Here is a 17219-nt window from a genome sequence, read left to right as displayed (position 1 = left end):
TGCTGTCAAAATCTTTCGTCATCCCCACAAAACATCATCACTGTCTCACAGGGAAAAAAGGGAACAATTTCTCTGCATCTGCACACTGTAGGGGTGGTCAATGTTTGGAATGCTATGAGCCGCATCAAAATCTGTCATATGGTCAGCAACTACAATATCCATTCACACACACAAATGAGAATGATGACTCCACAGCAGCCCCAGTGCTCCATCACACAGGGCAGTCCCAAAATCCACCTGCATCCCAACATGACCTTCAGAAGCCCTAGCACCAGTGCGGTACTTGAACAGCTTGATAGCCATATGCAGCTAAAGAATCAAAGGTTAGTCACATCTTACCTATTGTTATAAATAGATTTTAAGGTCCTTGAGAGTGAACGCTTTGTGTTTGCACAGTGCCTAGTACAACAAAATCCCTGTCAATGAATTGGACTCAAAAGTGCTATTGCTTTACAGGGTACCTCATGCAAAGCCAGAGTTTCAGTGTAATAAACATTAAAATATAGTTGCAATGAACAGTAGCGTGACAAGTTCATTCTACAAGGTAGTATATATTCCACATCTTGCTTCAAGAGCCGACAATCCTATTCTTTTTCTTTTCTGCCCAGCTTTCTGCAATGTGAAGTATGAGTTCGGCAACATTTCCAGGTTGCAGACAACCCTCTACCAAAACACAACAAAAAATACAGGGAGCTTTGGGTTGGTTGGTTTGTTTGTTTCAGGTTTTTTTAATAAATACCACTAAATCTGAGTATTTCAAGGGGTAATATCCGTGGAAGCATAGCATGATGATACTCTTTAGAGAAAAACTGAAGGGCAATAAAACAGCTTTTACTTAGTTTGTGGGAAAAAGAACTATTCTGACTAAGTGGTAGCACTAATACGTGGAGAGGATAAAGAAAAGAAAAAGGATGCAAGAAGTTGAAGACGGTGCATGTTTTAAGGGAGCTGCTGTACCATCACACTGTGGGTTAACATTATTTCACCACTTTACCTTCTCGCTTGCCATCTTAGCAAAATGGCAACAAGATACGTGACTATTACAAACACCAGTATCATCCACTTCAGAAAACAGAGATATCACTAAGAAATAAACTCCACATTTTGTCAGCAGACTCCCACCACTTGTAATCATGGACAATTTATACCTCCTAAAAGGATGTTAAGGATACTATAGTGTGAGCCAGCTATGGAAAGGTAACACAGGTATGCAAAGCATGAACCAGGAGTCATGCACTTTGACACTCTCACAAATACCTGAGGCTTGCAATACGCGAGTTTTATAGGCACTTTCTAGCATTCTTAGGTATATCATCCATAATAAGAGCCACAGGTATAATTAAAAGCCATTAATATCACAAACTTTAGGGGTTTTTAACTGTGGTAAACAAGAAACTTGGCAGCATCACCTTGCCTCAGACAACCCTCTGAAGGCACCTGTGGTAATCACTCTTTGCCTCAACCGAAATTTCACACAGCAATAACACTGGTTATCCCCACCCTTGCAAAGACTAGCCCTTTTCCTTTTTTTTTTAACGAGCCTCCCAGTTTATGAGTCCCATAGCTGAAGTCATGGTAAAGTATAAATGCAGTATTTTCAAGTATTGAATTTTTGTATGGGAATATTGCATGGAAATCCAGAAGTTTCTCATTGCGGACACATTTCTTCACACTCAGAGAAAATATAACTTATTTTATGTCTTCCTGCTGTTAGGTTTGTCCTCAGTAAGAATTTGCTTTGTGATAGGGAACAAAAGGTTTACAGAAAAGATCAGTCTGGGATGTGCATATGTACTACCTTTTTTAAAGTGAAATTCAGTAACATTCAGAATTATTAATAGATCTCAATCTCATTACATGATTAATAAAACCAACAGTTGGCTGGATGCTCAAATTACTTCGTGTTTGTCAGCATTTAAGTTATCCACACACTTAAATATGAAACTTTTTATATTTGCTGTGCACAAAATGGATATTCTACAGCATAAAACAGTTGAAAAGAAAAAGTTCTAAAAAGCTCTTTCCCTTCATTGCATAAAAGAATTTCTCACTTCTACTAATTCTTTTCAATTTAATTCTATCTCCCAGTTCCTGACCCTTCTTACTAGGAAAAGATGCTTAACATGAAAAACATCCAATTCTGGGAGCACTCTGGAAAGATTTAGGCATACTAATTTCCTCAATTATTTCTTTAGATCTATTTTTAATCACAATTTTAAATCAATAAAAGTATCATTATATAATACCAAGAAATATTTCGGTATGATTCTAAATTGTGTAGTAGAAAGAAAATCCACATTTATAACTCTGATATGTGTGCTTAGCTATTTAAATTTGTATCACCCTTTAACATGAGGCCTTGGAATAAAAAGTAAGCTTCCTTTCCTGATCCTAATTATCAACACTCAGCTATTAATACATGAATTTATACATATGCTAAACATTCGTATGCTACAGACATCACCTATTATTATCTTTCTCAAACCTCTTTGCAAAGGTTCTATGGCATGCAAGATATTCTTTTTACCATTGGCTATAATTTCTTTTTCTTTGAAGACCCCAAGAGTAGAGAGAGATTTAGATAAAACTCCTTAATAGGACCACACAGATGAAGATCCATGTAGCACAAGCTAAAATTATTGTTTCAGTAATGTTGTTCCCTAAGGGAATTTTTAACCTTCAGTAAGGTAATGATTACATTGATATGACCACTGTGACAACAGTTTGCATAGACACATCAAAACCAGCTTCAAGTTACACAGTGCGAGTTACTGACAGCACAGAACTGAGCATAAGCTCACTGAATATGAGTTTCTCCAGCTATGGGACCTGGCTTTGCAGTATCCGCAATTATACAAGTACCTGAACACCATACAACACACTAAATCACAAATTCTTGCTACTAATTACATCCTTAAACAGCAAACAGCAAGCTCTTTATCCCAAAGACAGCACTACAAGATTTCATAATTGGAAACAAAAGAGACCCGAGAAAAAAGTACCAATTATGCTACTGGCATCATCTGTGAAAAACATCACACTGAACGATGCAACATGCCCAAACCATTGTTTTACTTTAGATAAAGATGTTTCCCAAAATTGCATCTGAACATTTTAGTTATATTGTTTATATTACCACGTAATGCCAGACAGTATCTCCACATCACTATTGATTTCTACATTTCAAAGACAGCACATATTTCCTGTCTACCTCTTTTATCCTCATATTTAATAACTGGTTTATAATGTAACACACTCTTGGTCATTATTTTAGTATTTCAGAACTACATGATATTAATTTACCAGAATATCATTTGTTTGGGCCAAATTCCCCTCAGTTAGGTTGACAGGTGTAACTTTCAATGTTTTTTCAGTAAAGAATTTTTGAAAACATACTGTGTTTCGGACTAATTTTAATATTTTTAAACAGTACAAATAGCAGGAAACCTACCCCCATATCCCATACTCTTTCACATTAACAATTTCTTTTCCTCTATTATTTGAATGTAAACAACTCCTCCTGAATTAAAAGTTGTGTAAAAAACTGTTTGTTTTCTCTCTCAATCCAGCAAAATCTCTGAAACATCACCTATACAAATTCTCTGAAACCATGACCGCATTGAATTTTCTGAAACTATAAGACAAATACATCTACACCCTAACAAAGAGAAAAAAATAAGTATATACCAGTTATGTATAGTTACTTCTTAACTGTAATGAGATATCACCTGTGATACTAGCTTTTAAGTGCTATAAGCACATACATCTTTTTAGGAACATTTATTTCTTCTTCTGGTACTCTATTATAGCCATATAAAACTAAAATAATTTTGTGGGTTTATAAAATATTATCTATTTTATTTTAATGGCAATTTCCAAAGTCTAAATATAAAAACAGAATTTGAAAATGTAATTCATTTTTCATATTTACTCCATTTCCAGTTAATTTCTTCATTTTACGCAGATGACAGTATTAAAATCTGACATCAAAATTTATATATGGCTTCCAACACAAGAGGCACATGGATTTTTTGGAGCGAGTCCAGAGGAAGGCCATGAAGATGTTCAGAGAGCTGGAGCACCTCTCCTATGGAGAAAGGCTGAGCGAGTTGCGCCTGTTCAACCTGGAGAAGAGAAGGCTCCTTAAGGGGAGACCTTAGAGCAGCTTCCAGTACCTAAAGGGGGGCTACAAGAAGTCTGCGGAAGGACTTTTTACAAGGACATATAGGAAATGGCTTTAAACTGAAAGAGGGTAGATTTAGATTAGACATTAGGAAAAAATGCTTCCCTGTGAGGGTGGTGAGGCCCTGGCACAGGGTGCTCAGAGAAGCTGTGGTTGCCCCAGCCCTGGCAGTGTTCAAGACCAGGCTGGACGGGGGTTTGAGCAACCTGGTCTAGTGGAAGGTGTCCCTGCCCATGGCAGGGGGTTGCAACTAGGTGATCTTTAAGGTCCTTCCCAACTCAAACCATTCTATGATTCTACATCTCATGGCTGCTGAAGAACAAAACCAGTCATGCATCACCAGGTATACAAGTGACATCACTGTTCTCAACATTTGGCAGTGTCAAACTGCAATTACAACATCATTAAGTACAATACCTTTTCTAATTTTGACAGAGAGAAACCCAATGCAAGAAGGAAAACTGCTTTATCAGCAAGATTCCCATAACTTCATATAGGATAAATGTAAAAGATATGGTACTTACAGTGAATTCACAGAAATCAATGCTATCAAGACTTTTGCTTCTGTGTATTCTCCCTTTTATTCTTCTTAAAGAGGGCTTTCCCTGACTTACACTACAGGTAGCACCATTGGGATTTTCAGAAGATGGAGTTACCCTGCCAAACAAAAACAGCCACATATTAGACAAAGAATATACGCTTTTATTCAATGCATTTGCTTAAAGTAGAAAATGTACAAAGGAAAAAAACATTGCCATGCTATACAAAGAAGGAATAAATAAAAATTTAACTATTTTTCTCTATTAATTCAGTGAAAAACTGAGTCCTGTGATACATGTTGATGGCTGTCAGCTAAATCAGTAGGAGCCTGGCAGTATTTGGCTTTTGACCTTTTCCAGTTTGAATACTAATGGTATTTCAGCTATTTTAGCAATGAATAATGATGAACAATAATGAAATTAATAAGACCTCTTAAAGTAATAGAGGCAATATATTAAGGAGCTACACTTTGTAAGGCCTTTCATCATACTGTAGTCTACACATAGTCCATACATGGGGGAGTCCATTAACTAAAATACTGTGAGTAAGCAATCCATATTTCAAGGAGCTTGTTGGAAGTTACTAATGAGTAACTAATGAGTAACCAATAATTAACCAAATGTATTAAGGTTTGTGAGGTCAATATTTTAAATGCAAAATAGTGTCTAGTCTGATATCACATTAGAAGAAGCAAAACTGCATTACAGCAAGTAAGCCTACCAAGAATCACTCAAAACCATAAAGTTCTTCATGTACAGATTTACACTTGTGTCATATAATTTCTCAACTGCAGCCATAAGAAACTTCAAAAACTAGTTTAAAGGAGAAATAATATGCATCTCTTTTGCAGTTCCTAAGACTTTGGACAGCAGTTCAGTGTTTTTCTCTATAACCATTAAGTTTCATCTCCCCCTCAAAAAAAAAAGAAAAAAAAAAAAAAGTATTTCAGGTTCTTTTACTTAGCATTAACGGCTTTGGTATGCATATAAATGTTTTTACAAAAAAGATGGAGATGTCTTATACATATGCATCACCAAAAAGACATTGCCTAATAGGCCACATTAGCACTCAAAATACAAAATTCAAGGTACAAAATACAGTAACCACAGACTGAAGACACTTGTTCGATCAGTGAGACTCCCAGGTCTACACAGCTTCATGGTCAAGATAGAGGGCGCAAATGCATGTTCACAGAAGGCTAGGGAGAAGAAAAAGTTGCAATAACCACACTTGAAAATTAAAACAAACAGATTTTTACAAATTAAGAGATTTAAAAAGATAAAGCCCTTCATTTTTTGTTGAATTACTGTGATTACCAAATCAACATTTTGTTTTCAGATGCCTGAGGTTCTGAGGTGTTTTGTTTTCATTTTACACTTGCACACAGACACACACATGAACAGCTTGATGTAAGTTCTCTTGATAATACAGTAATTTGTTTTAGATGGTTTTTTTCCCTTCAAGTAAATTTACTGCCAACTTTTAACCACAAAGATAAATAAAAATTTCTAACTGAAAATGTAACCATTATATTCATTTTAATTACATTATAAACTTCCTGCTAAAACTGCACCAGGTATTTTGATATAATTATGACTTAAATTCTGAGAAACATGCCTGGCTACTAGAGTAACACGCTTGTTCGCAGAACAGAAACTGCAAAAATGCCAGAGATTCCCTGCTAAAACATCTTGAAGAATCATAAGGACAAATTTCCAAAGACAGACAATTGCTCAGTCTCAACTCTCACTTCACACACAGAAGGTGACATTTACGGTGACAGTACATTTCTATTGCATGACTGTATCTTCTGTGACTGAGCTCTCCAAATATTTCTGATAAAGTTAACTCAAATATAGGTAACTGTACATATTCTGAATCCATGTCAAATGCAGATGTTGGAGCCCACAGAGAGATCCACTGTTTCTGTACAGTTAGAGGTCTGTTTATTCTCTCTCCAGAAAATCTTTGAGCACTGCCTATTTCATTACTTATCACTTGGGTCAAAAAATCTTCACATGCACCTCTGGCAAATTAAATGCTTGGTATATTAGACTTCGTCCTTACACATAATAGAAAATTTATTAAACAGCTGTAAGCTGCATTGGGCTTTTCTTAATTAGAACTATATTTCGAACCACTTATTCCAGTGCCTTACCTATAACCATGCATTTCTTTAAGTGCAAGTCTTCTGATAAGTGCAATGTTTTCTGATACTGAGAAGCCTTTATAAAATCATCAAATAAGAAAAACCTCATGTGAAAGAAAATCAAATAAAAATATAGGCTAATCCAAGTTTAGTAGTTTAAACAAGGAACTAAACTAATGATACATCTTGAAGGCCCTTGCACTTGGGAGTTCCACTCTTTAAAGCCGCTTGAAAAGATGAACTCTCTGCCTCAGAATCCATCCCATCATTTAATTTCTGCAGGAGAATAAATTATGGCTATTACTTGCTAGCTTCTGAGATTCAGAAATGCTTTTAAAATCACATTTAACTTACAAAATATAATTTTATGGGAAGAAATACCACGACTGAAAGATTCCCTTCAATCCTTTATAAAATCCTTAATTTCTATGTTAATGTCTTTACAAGAAAATAAAGTATTATTCAACCAACCAAAGAAAAATCCAATCAATATCATTACAGGGAATCAGGAAGCTCTGCATTGTATTTTGCACCAAAGGAAGGATATGAGGCAATATAACCAAATTTAGAGAATCATAGGGGTTTGACTCTATGGTTGATGAGGAAACTTTGGGACAAGTGTGAAAAAATTAAACATCAGCTTCTCCAGTGCATCTGCTACTCTTATAGTTTTAGCAAAGAGAAGCAATCACAAACTTGAGACAGACTTGGATCTATTCCACTCCGACTTCTCAGAATGCTGGATGCAGCAATGAAACTCTCCATAATCCATTTCCAGTAATACTTGGGCAGTACTACAACAGGAATTATTTCAAGTACTAGGAATTTCCACATGGAATACAACTCAAAAGTTTAGACTGTAAAGTTGCAATATAAACACGGGCATATGCCTTAGTGAGTTCAAATTCATGAGACAAGGCCCAAAGAGTTTGAGTTTGACTTGAAACTACATTACTTAAAAATCTGAAAAACAGCTTTTGAAAATCCTTCTCATTTTTGAATCTTGCTTTGTCTTCTCAAAGTGTTCACTGTAATCGAGAAATGGAGTTTATTATTCTTAAATGACTACTGAAACTATAACGCAATTTTCTACTGTACGGGCATCTGAACCTTAAGTTTGAAAAAACTAATTATTAATTAAGTTTATTACATCTGATCATCTCCTTTCATCTTTTATTTGTATAGCTTAATAATAGAAAATTAATAAATGAATTGCTAAGTCACTGGCTATAGTACATACACCAGGGGTACAGAGGAATTATCACAGACTAAAGCAGAAAGATTTGTAAAAGCCGTTTAAAAATGTCTGCAGCTCATCAACTACTTCAAAACAAGTACTCTTGAATAAAAGCCTAAGAATTACATATTCAAGGCAATCTAGAGCTTTAAGAAGTAGAATATAGCACCAAGATCTTTGAAAGAGTGAACAATTTTGGATGCCTTGTTTGAAATGTGCTGTTTCTAGTCAAAGAATGCATTTAACATTGTGGAAACATAACACCCTCCTAATGCAGCTCATCACAGGAATCCTAAATTAAGGCACCCCAATTCACTAATTTTTGGAAATTTTAGTCAAGTAAAATTGAACTATTTTGTAAATCCTACCCAGAGCCTGAGACCCTTATTTATTATCCTCAATTCCTAGAACAGTTTCATTGACCTTGACTGGTTCTTGATCATATATCACATTACATAACCATGACTCTAAATTATTTCTTTAGATCGTAAAATAAGCAAAAGAACTTAAAGCTTCCAGTATCTGTATTCCATTGATGAATATGCTAGCCTAACAAAATCCTACACAACAGTGGCTTCAAGGTACAGCATCACATCAAGGGCTAACAACTTCATACACATCATACCATATTTAGGTGGAAGGTATGTAACAACTTTTCATCAATAAAAACTATTTATATTAATCTTGCGTATAATTACTAATTATAACAACTTTCAATATTACCTGTGGTTTTGTAGTTACATTTTGTCTGAAATTACTAATGTCATGTTATTTTCTAGACAGACCAGTTAGATTGAACATCTTTTAAGAACCTAAAAAATTCTCTTCTTGTTTAGCAATTAGAGTTCTGAACAATTTTCTAAAAAGATAACATCAGAATATTTAAAACTCAAGTCTTAAAATGACACATTTTCTGTATTCATTTTCCAAGTGTAGTATTAATGCTAGAGTTAATGCAGAGAGGACAAGGTTTTGACAACTGTTTAGCCTCAACAAGACTTACAATGCTGACGTAACTATTACACTTCTCATATACTGCAAGTTGTCTGACTATCTTATAAAAAAGCATTTAGATACCTCTAGAACAAATTAGAAATGGTTTCACAACATATAATCCAAACTTCTCAGAAATTTCTACCTCTAGTAGACAGATCTCAGTCAAGAGATCTATAAAACTTCCATAATTTTATGTCCTCCCATTAGAAGACAGGCTTCCTCAACACTACAGAAAGGACATTAGCTGGACTCAGCTGAATGTGATCAGTACACCACCTGGCTAAAACACAAGAGTGGAAAAGCTGAAACTTAATCGCACTGATCAGGCTGGAAACTTAACAGTTACAGTTGCTTAAAATTAATATTTGCTTGAAGAAAAAAAAGGAGGGGGGCAAATTTGAAACAATGGCTAGTAATCCTGAGCACTCAGCTGCTATGATAAATTCTTGTGCGCCTCTGCAAATACTTTCAGTTCTAAGCACAGTACCCTACCTTCATCAGAAAAAGAAATCAAAGGAATTAATTTACAACATGAATAAATCCTTACAATAAACTAAACTGTTACCCAACTTCAATCAACTATTAACCGGAACCAGTAATCAAAAATGGAAAACATCCATTCTGGTGATCCGTACTTTTCCACATAGTTCTGTAGAGACACCCAACAGGTTCAATCTTCGATGCTTTCTTTCTCCTATACTAAAGTGACATTTTCCATTATTTAATTATTCTATATATGACTCCACCTAGGACATATACAAATAAGCGATGGCACTTTTTTGTCTAGGGACGTTCTACCGACAGAAAAGGAATCCTTCATTATAAGCCTAGATCTTTACATCCAAGCCCCAGCCCGAATACCAACCCTCTAAGTCAACAAAGCTTTTAGATGAGTGCTTAATTCCAGTCATGCTGGTTACTCCCCACTGATTGCAAACAAATTTACTCCTAAGCTTGGAAATAAATGTGCCTGTGCAGAATCTTACAAGAATAAGCTATCATTTAACATCTAGACTTCTGTATCTATTCTGTATCTATTCTGTATTTAACAACAGCACCAATCAGGGGAATTGGATCCTGTCAAAAGTTAAATTCTGTAGTACATTGTCTCTGCACTCTTTTCTGTAACCTAGATTGCCTCAGACAACTACCAACTATCCTTAAAAGATGGAGAAAATTTAAATATGGAATAGTCTCAGCTATTTCCATAATATTCTTCACAATGAAAACTTAGCGCTAACCAAACTTTTGGTCTCATTTCATAACTCCGCACAACCTTGCACCAAGGGGAGTATAGGGGGAGTAAGCCAAAGCAGAGGAAGCCTTTCAAAGCAGAGACAAATGCTGTAAGAAGCAGAAAGAAATATTACTGAAGGAAATTACTAGGGTTGCTAGGATATCCTCTTTTTTTTGTTTTTGTTTTGTTTTGTTTGCCTGTTCTTTCTCCTTGCAGCAGAGAAACATAATATTCAGTGTGACAAGAAATTATGGTCTACTTGTGTAGTTCTCCTTAATAATGTGATTTAGCATTCCCCACTTGTAAAAGCACTCAGGTTGCACATACTGGGATTTCAGTAAATATTTATGTCCATTTACTGTTTTAAGGTGCTCCCAGGTCAGTAATTAGTTTTTCTTGAGCACCTTAGCAAATGTTAGTCTGTGCTGCACTCCACCTAGCAGCATTATGATAGTGGGGTTTGTATTCAAATACTGTCCCCCCAGCAAGACAATTAAAAACATCCTACTCACCTCATGTAGGTCCCTACATATTCAATTACAGTGCTGCACAAACATGGGAAAGGGTTTGAATCAGCAGTTTGGGACTAAAGCAACTTCCTCCATCGCCAAGCCCAAAACTTGAGAGCCCCAAGCAAACCTCATCATAAAGCAATCTAGCTTCACATTAAACACAAACCAGTTTCTGGCCCCACCACTTCCCCAGTTTGTTCAACTGTCTACTTAATTCTCAGCTAGTCTGTAACACGTTACTCTTAACCCATCATTACATCATTATATATGTGTCCTTTTCCCCCCCCCCCCCCCCATTTGTAGCTCTGCTTTCATGCATCTCAAAATAGAACTTACATTTTGGGGGAAGACAGAGAAAATAAGGAGTGACAGATGCTCTATAAAGAAATAAAATATTGCTGTTACCTTTTTCATTTTCTTTCAGTAGGATTCAGGTGGATTATCTCCACCAACAAGATGATGAGTATTTTAACCCTTTTTTATTAAATTATGTCTTTGCTTCCACTTACAATAAATATTAACAAATCAAAGAGTTTATGAATCTGATAGGTTAAACAATGTTGTACATTTTTAAACATACATAAAATGAGATTTAAAGCATCCTCTGATTATAGTCTGACTTGATTTGTACATTTTCTTAAGGGGTTTTTTTTTTTTGAGATATCCAGTGATGGAGTATTTGAACACTCTTTTGTTTTACTTTTCAGAAATATGTACTAATATCGCAGTGATTTTAATAATAGCAACATTCTCTTCCAATATTCAGGTTTTCTTAATGCATTATTTGACACAGACTATGCACAAATAAGAAAATATTAACATGACAGAGTATCCTTAAGCATTTCTCCAGATGAATCAAAAAATCGTATTTCATTCATAAGCATAAATTCTGTCCTTACAGATTATGCCTAATGGTATTGAAGTTCTCAAAGGAAATGTGAATACAAAACATCATGTCACCTATTAATAAGAATATCCTAGAGACATGCTTTCAAAGGCTTAAGTAATACATCTCCCTAAAATTAAAAACTTTATTTCACCTTATTTCTCCTTAACACTTTGCACTGAAGCAACATGCTGTTAAGTTACAAATATTATGAAATGCAATGCTTATAGCATTAATGGCGATCCACTGTATTGTTTTGTTGTACCTCAAAAAGCATAGCCTCTCACCATGAAACTAGGCAATACAGAGCTAACTTCAACTGAAGACATTATGACTTGACTTGGGTTCTTTCAGACTTACTTTTAAAATATGCAAATACAGATAGCTTCACTTTGACACTCCAGCAAAGAAAACATTTCCAAGTAGACACACAAAATACAAAATAGAACAATCGTTATCCTTATACTACCCATAATTTAACTTCTTAAAAGTAGTAACACAGCAATGCATACAATGCTGCACATAGACAGGAGTGGCATTTGGGGAGAATAAAATAGGTATGGCACACTTGATGTAACTTACATAATCAAAATCAAACCACCAAATAAACTATAAAAACCTTTGATTGAATGTAATAAAACTTATCTGTATGGCAACATATTTTTGTCTCAGACATTTGATTTTGTACATTACAGTTAGGAACAAATTTGCCAAATTCTGTTCTTATCTACAAGGAATAGTGTAATTAGGAAATTAAAACAAAAAGCTTATTAGTTCCACATTATGTTTCTTCAAGTGATGTATTTCCTTAACACCGTTTATGCTAGTGTTAGCATAAACAATGCTGGGGGGGTGTAAAAACCCTACATTCTACAATTCATGTAAGGCCCCTTTCTTGTTACAACTGCTGACATGATAATATTTCTAGTTGTGAACTACCTATTTTTAAATAAAATTACCTATCATGCCTTCTATGACACTTTACTTTCCTTCACTAGGAACAAGCAAGTACATTCAAAGAAAACTGTTACCACCTAAACATCACTCTTGATATTTTATAGATAAGAAATTCTCAGTGCATTAATTTGTTCTTGGTATTTTCCTCCCAGAAAACTCACTTCACAAGTTCACATATTTTCTCCTTATAATTGTCGTGATGATGACACACACGTCCTATTGCTTCAATCAAGCTAACAGTGGGTTCTTACAAGTCCATGACTGACTGGGTGTTGCAGTACCATATGCTTGTTGGTGCCCTACTCACCCACATTACACCATTATATTTTAACACATTTTTCATAGCATATTGTTGATTCATCCAGAAAAAACAGTTCAGCACACAATCAGCGAGCACAAAAGCAGTGGAAACAAGTCGGGAAATTTTTTAATAAAAATTATCATGTATGAACAGTACTGCCTCTGTCACTCGCTAACCTATTGGACTTGTATCTCCCTCTTCCCGGTTTTTAAGCCCAGCAGAAGCCGGGGCTGGGCTCCCCACGCGGCCCGGGGCGGGAGCCGACACTCGGGCTGCCAGGCGGACGGCAGACCCCGCTCCCGCGCCCCGCAGCCTAGGCTGCCATAGCCGTGCTCCGAGAGGCGCCCGACGGCGGGCTCCCTGGAAGGGTACGGTGACCCCCGGGAAGGAGTCATTCTGCAGGGGAACCGTGCTTCCAGCCGCGGAAAGCACCGCGCCGGCTGTCCTCCGGCGGGCCCGGGAGCCGGCGGGCGAGGCGAAGCGAGGCGCGGACAGCTCCACTGGCACCACCGCCGCCTCCCGGCGTTTTCCACAAGACGGGCGGCGAATTCGCCGGGCACTTTCTGCCCCGGAGATGCCCGCCGGGAGCCGCAGGCCCGCTCTCGCCCGGCACCCCTCACGCAGCCGTCATGCCCGAGGGAACCCCCCCCGACGCCCCGCCTGGCCGTCCCGCCGCGCTCCCCGCCCGGCCCGGCCCGGCCCGGCCCGCAGTGCCGCTAGCCGCGTTTGTGCCTACTCACCACAGCTTCCTCTTTAAGGGCATCAGACTGCCCCTGTTGGAGGCGGTCACCCCTATGGCCATCTGCAAGACAGTCAGGTATTTCTGATACTTCATTTTGCCGTCGCCCCCCCTGTCCCTGCCTCGTCCCCGCCGCCGCCACCGACAGAGTCTCTCCAGCCGCTGCATGCAATCATCAAATTTTTATTTCCAGGCATCTGCCGTCCCTGCGTCGCGCTTCTTCCCCTCCTCCTCCTGCCGCGCTCCCTCTCTCTCTGCCCCCCCCCCCCCGGCTCACGCTCTCCTCCTCCTCCTGCCGCACTCCCTCTATCTCTGCCCCCAGCTGACGCTCTCCTCCTCCGCCTCCCGCCGCGCTCCCGCTATCCCTGCTCCAGCTGACGCTCTCCTCCGCCTCCCGCCGCGCTTTGCCCTCCCCCGGGCCCGCGCTCTTCTCCTCCTCCTGTTGTCGCACTCCCTTTCTCAGACCCCCACACCTCGCGCTTTTCCTCCCGATTTACTGCCGCGCCTCCGCCTTGCGGCGGGGTTCCCCGTCCTCCGCAGCCCGTCATGCTCCCTGCACCTGCCCCAGACCAGGCCGCTCGCCACCCCACCCCGTTTTGTACCTCCTCACCTGGGCTGTCGCCCGGCGGCTGCCTCCTCCCCTCACTAGGCCTTCGGGGGGGCCTCGGCCTCCCAGTTTACGCCCTCGCCCCACAGGCCGGGCAGCCGGCAAGGCCGTTCCCCGCCTTTGCCCCTGAGCAACCACGCCTTTCCCGCCATCTCTGCCCCCTCCCGGCTCCAGGGGCGCTCCCGTCCACTTCCCTCCCCAGTTACCTGGGGTATCCCGCTCCCGCCCATGTGGCGCAGCTGCTGCTCTGCCCTCCCGCCATCAGAGGGGCGCCATGCCGCAGCCTGGCTCTCGCGCGGCAGTGACCTCTCCCCACCACCTCGCTGCCTTCGTCGCTAATCCCATTAGCGCCTAGAATAGCCCCATGTCATTTTAAACATCTTCCCTCCGCCCGGCTAAAAATGACCGTTGTGGGCTAGCGGTAACCGAACTGTGGAGGCAAATGCCTCACCACCTGCCCCGGCGGCCGTGCGGAGGCAGTGAGGGCCACGGTGGGCAGGAGAGTAAGGGTGGGGTGAGAAGAGAGTAAAGGCGAGGGTGAGGTGAGGTGCTGTACGGTGTGGGGCAGGGCAGGGCAGGCGGGACAGCGCGGCAGCAGTACCAGCGGTTCCCGCCAAGCCCCCTTCAGGAAAGGAGGTGTATGAGGCGGCTCCCGCCGCGCACTGTCCCCTGCGCCGCCCCGAGCAGGGGCATGGGGAGTCGCCGGTTGAAAGCTTAGTGAGGCTACAGGGAGGAGAAAACCACCCTTTCTTCCGTACTATTTCCATGTGAGGAAAGCAACTACATTGTGTTTGAAAATCAGATGGTGATTGAGTCAAACTAAGTAAGTATTACATGTATTTAAGTAAGTACTGCATGTTTTTAAAAAGGTGCCCACCTTCTGGATACTTAAGCAAAAGTAGCTGAACAGGTAACTGTGTAGTGGCCTTAGGTGTGACACAGTTATTATTACAACTTTAATCTGCTTTATGCCTTCCTTCTCAAGTTTCACATTCAACACCATGGTGTTCGACAAGTGCTTTTGGAATTAATTGAATACCATGATACAATATGGTCGGAGACCCTCCTCAGGGCAAATATCCCTGAAGTGAAGGGTAACGCTTAGCAGACACATTCGTCGATAATGGTGGGAAATACTTTGGCTAGAGATATCTGATATGAACAAATCTATGCTGAAGTGTCAATTTTTCATCAAGATGCTGTAATGTAAATAATATGAATTGTAATATTTGCCCAGAGTTGAGGTGCTAAGGTGGCACTGTCAGCTAGGAAAAATGCTGTGGACAGCACTGGTGCTTATGGCTCAGAGATGTGCACTTCAGTGATCATTTGTCTTTTTGTGTGTGTGTGTGTACTATATACCTCAAGACTGTACTAGGTTACATTCTACCTAGGCCTGTTCATTGTGCAGGAAGCAGAGAAGATAAATATATTGCTTATAAGCACAACCGATTTTCATTAGAAACATAATAGTTGTATTACTGTAGTTAAGGAGATGGATGTCTTTGCATTTTCAGCCAGGAAATCTCAGATGTATACAAATGTCCTGAAATTCTGTGTCACTAACAATTTAAAAAAACTCAAGTGCCCAGTATGAGCCTGTGCATCTACAGCTCTCAAGATACTGTTAATGAGTTCTTTGTCTTTGGAGAGATCAAGCGTTAAAAGCAGCGAAGGGTGGCTAACTTGAAATTATTAGGAAAGTTAAGGAGGAGGAATTAATTTTTGTACTTAAATGATGTTAGTAGTATAATAACTGGAAAATCTGTATCTTTTATAGACAGACATCAAATCAGTTTGAAAACCTGTAGGGATATTACTTTGCCTTAAAAACTGTAAAGTGAACACACATTGCTTTATCCTTCTGTGTATCTAGTCATCATTAGCTGACAAAAAAAACCACTGCTTGCCCACACAAGTTATAAGAGAGTAAGTGTGGGCTGGATTTCATTCTCACCATCAGTAGTAGAATACTAGCTACATTGTAATTGAAATAGTCATTTACACTTCTGCAATCCTATTAAGAAAATAATTTTCACCTTGAAATGGTAGCAAATGCGGACTAAAAGAATCGATGGGGCTGTGTTAGTTTGAATGTCACATTTGAATATGAGTCTTACACCTGTCAGAAAAAAACACATGTTATTCTTATATAGAAATTATTGAAAGAAAAATCTAGTCTTAATCTGGTTGTAGTGGTAGAAATTTCATAGATAAGATACAAAAGAAGCTGATAAACCTGGAAGAAGCAGTTATGCTTTCAGAGTTCTTTACCTTGTAAACAGACTCTGTATGAGAGAGTCCCAGAACATTGCTTTTCATTTTTTACAGTAGCAGGTTTGGGACATAAATTTATTTGAAGTATCTATATACAAAGATTTAAGAAATTTGCCAACAGTACCTTGCATAAAGGCTTACGACGGAGCCTGGCTGTATATTCAAATCTTTATCCAACTTCTTTAAAAGGCTATAATGTGATTCCTATTCTTAATGCAATAGTAATTCCTAAATTTGTTTATTTTTGAAAAACAATTACAGTTATTCCAGAAGTAGCTCTATAGTTTTCAATTATTATACCCTATCAATCTGGTATTAACAAATTAACTTGTTTTGTATATTTTATATATCATCTTCCCTACTTCTTGATGTGCCTTACAGAGTCAAAAACAGATATCAATGAAGACATTTTACCTTCTATTTTTAATTGGCATTATCTCTTGTTTCTCTTTAGTGTTGCTCCATTATATATTACCTTTCAGAACATCTTTCTTGAAGCACCTATGTTTTATATAGTGGAAAGAGTAAGAAGATCCTGTCTTTTTTGCCTTTCAGATGAACAGCCTATTTTTAACAGGAGTCAATCAGCAGCTTCCAG

The 17219-nt window shown here is 38.9% G+C and overlaps 1 protein-coding gene across 6 annotated transcripts in view; it reads right to left on the bottom strand.

The window, feature by feature from the left end:
• The window catches only part of TJP1 (tight junction protein 1), a 174526-nt gene extending 160615 nt beyond the window's left edge, over positions 1-13911 (bottom strand). For all 6 annotated transcript variants that reach the window (XR_003993225.1, XM_030497955.1, XM_030497956.1 and 3 more), the window contains exons 1-2: positions 13739-13911; positions 4708-4840 (exon numbers count right to left, since the gene is read on the bottom strand). Coding sequence is in view for 5 of the 6 variants with exons in the window: in XM_030497955.1 (XP_030353815.1) it covers positions 4708-4840; positions 13739-13905 (300 nt within the window). In the remaining variant the exon portion in view is untranslated. The remainder of the gene's footprint in view (positions 1-4707; positions 4841-13738) is intronic.
• Positions 13912-17219: the final 3308 nt, after the last annotated feature.

Source organism: Strigops habroptila, chromosome 9, assembly GCF_004027225.2.
Source record: "Strigops habroptila isolate Jane chromosome 9, bStrHab1.2.pri, whole genome shotgun sequence".
Taxonomy (NCBI): domain Eukaryota; kingdom Metazoa; phylum Chordata; class Aves; order Psittaciformes; family Psittacidae; genus Strigops; species Strigops habroptila.
This window is presented reverse-complemented; position numbering and strand designations above follow the sequence as displayed.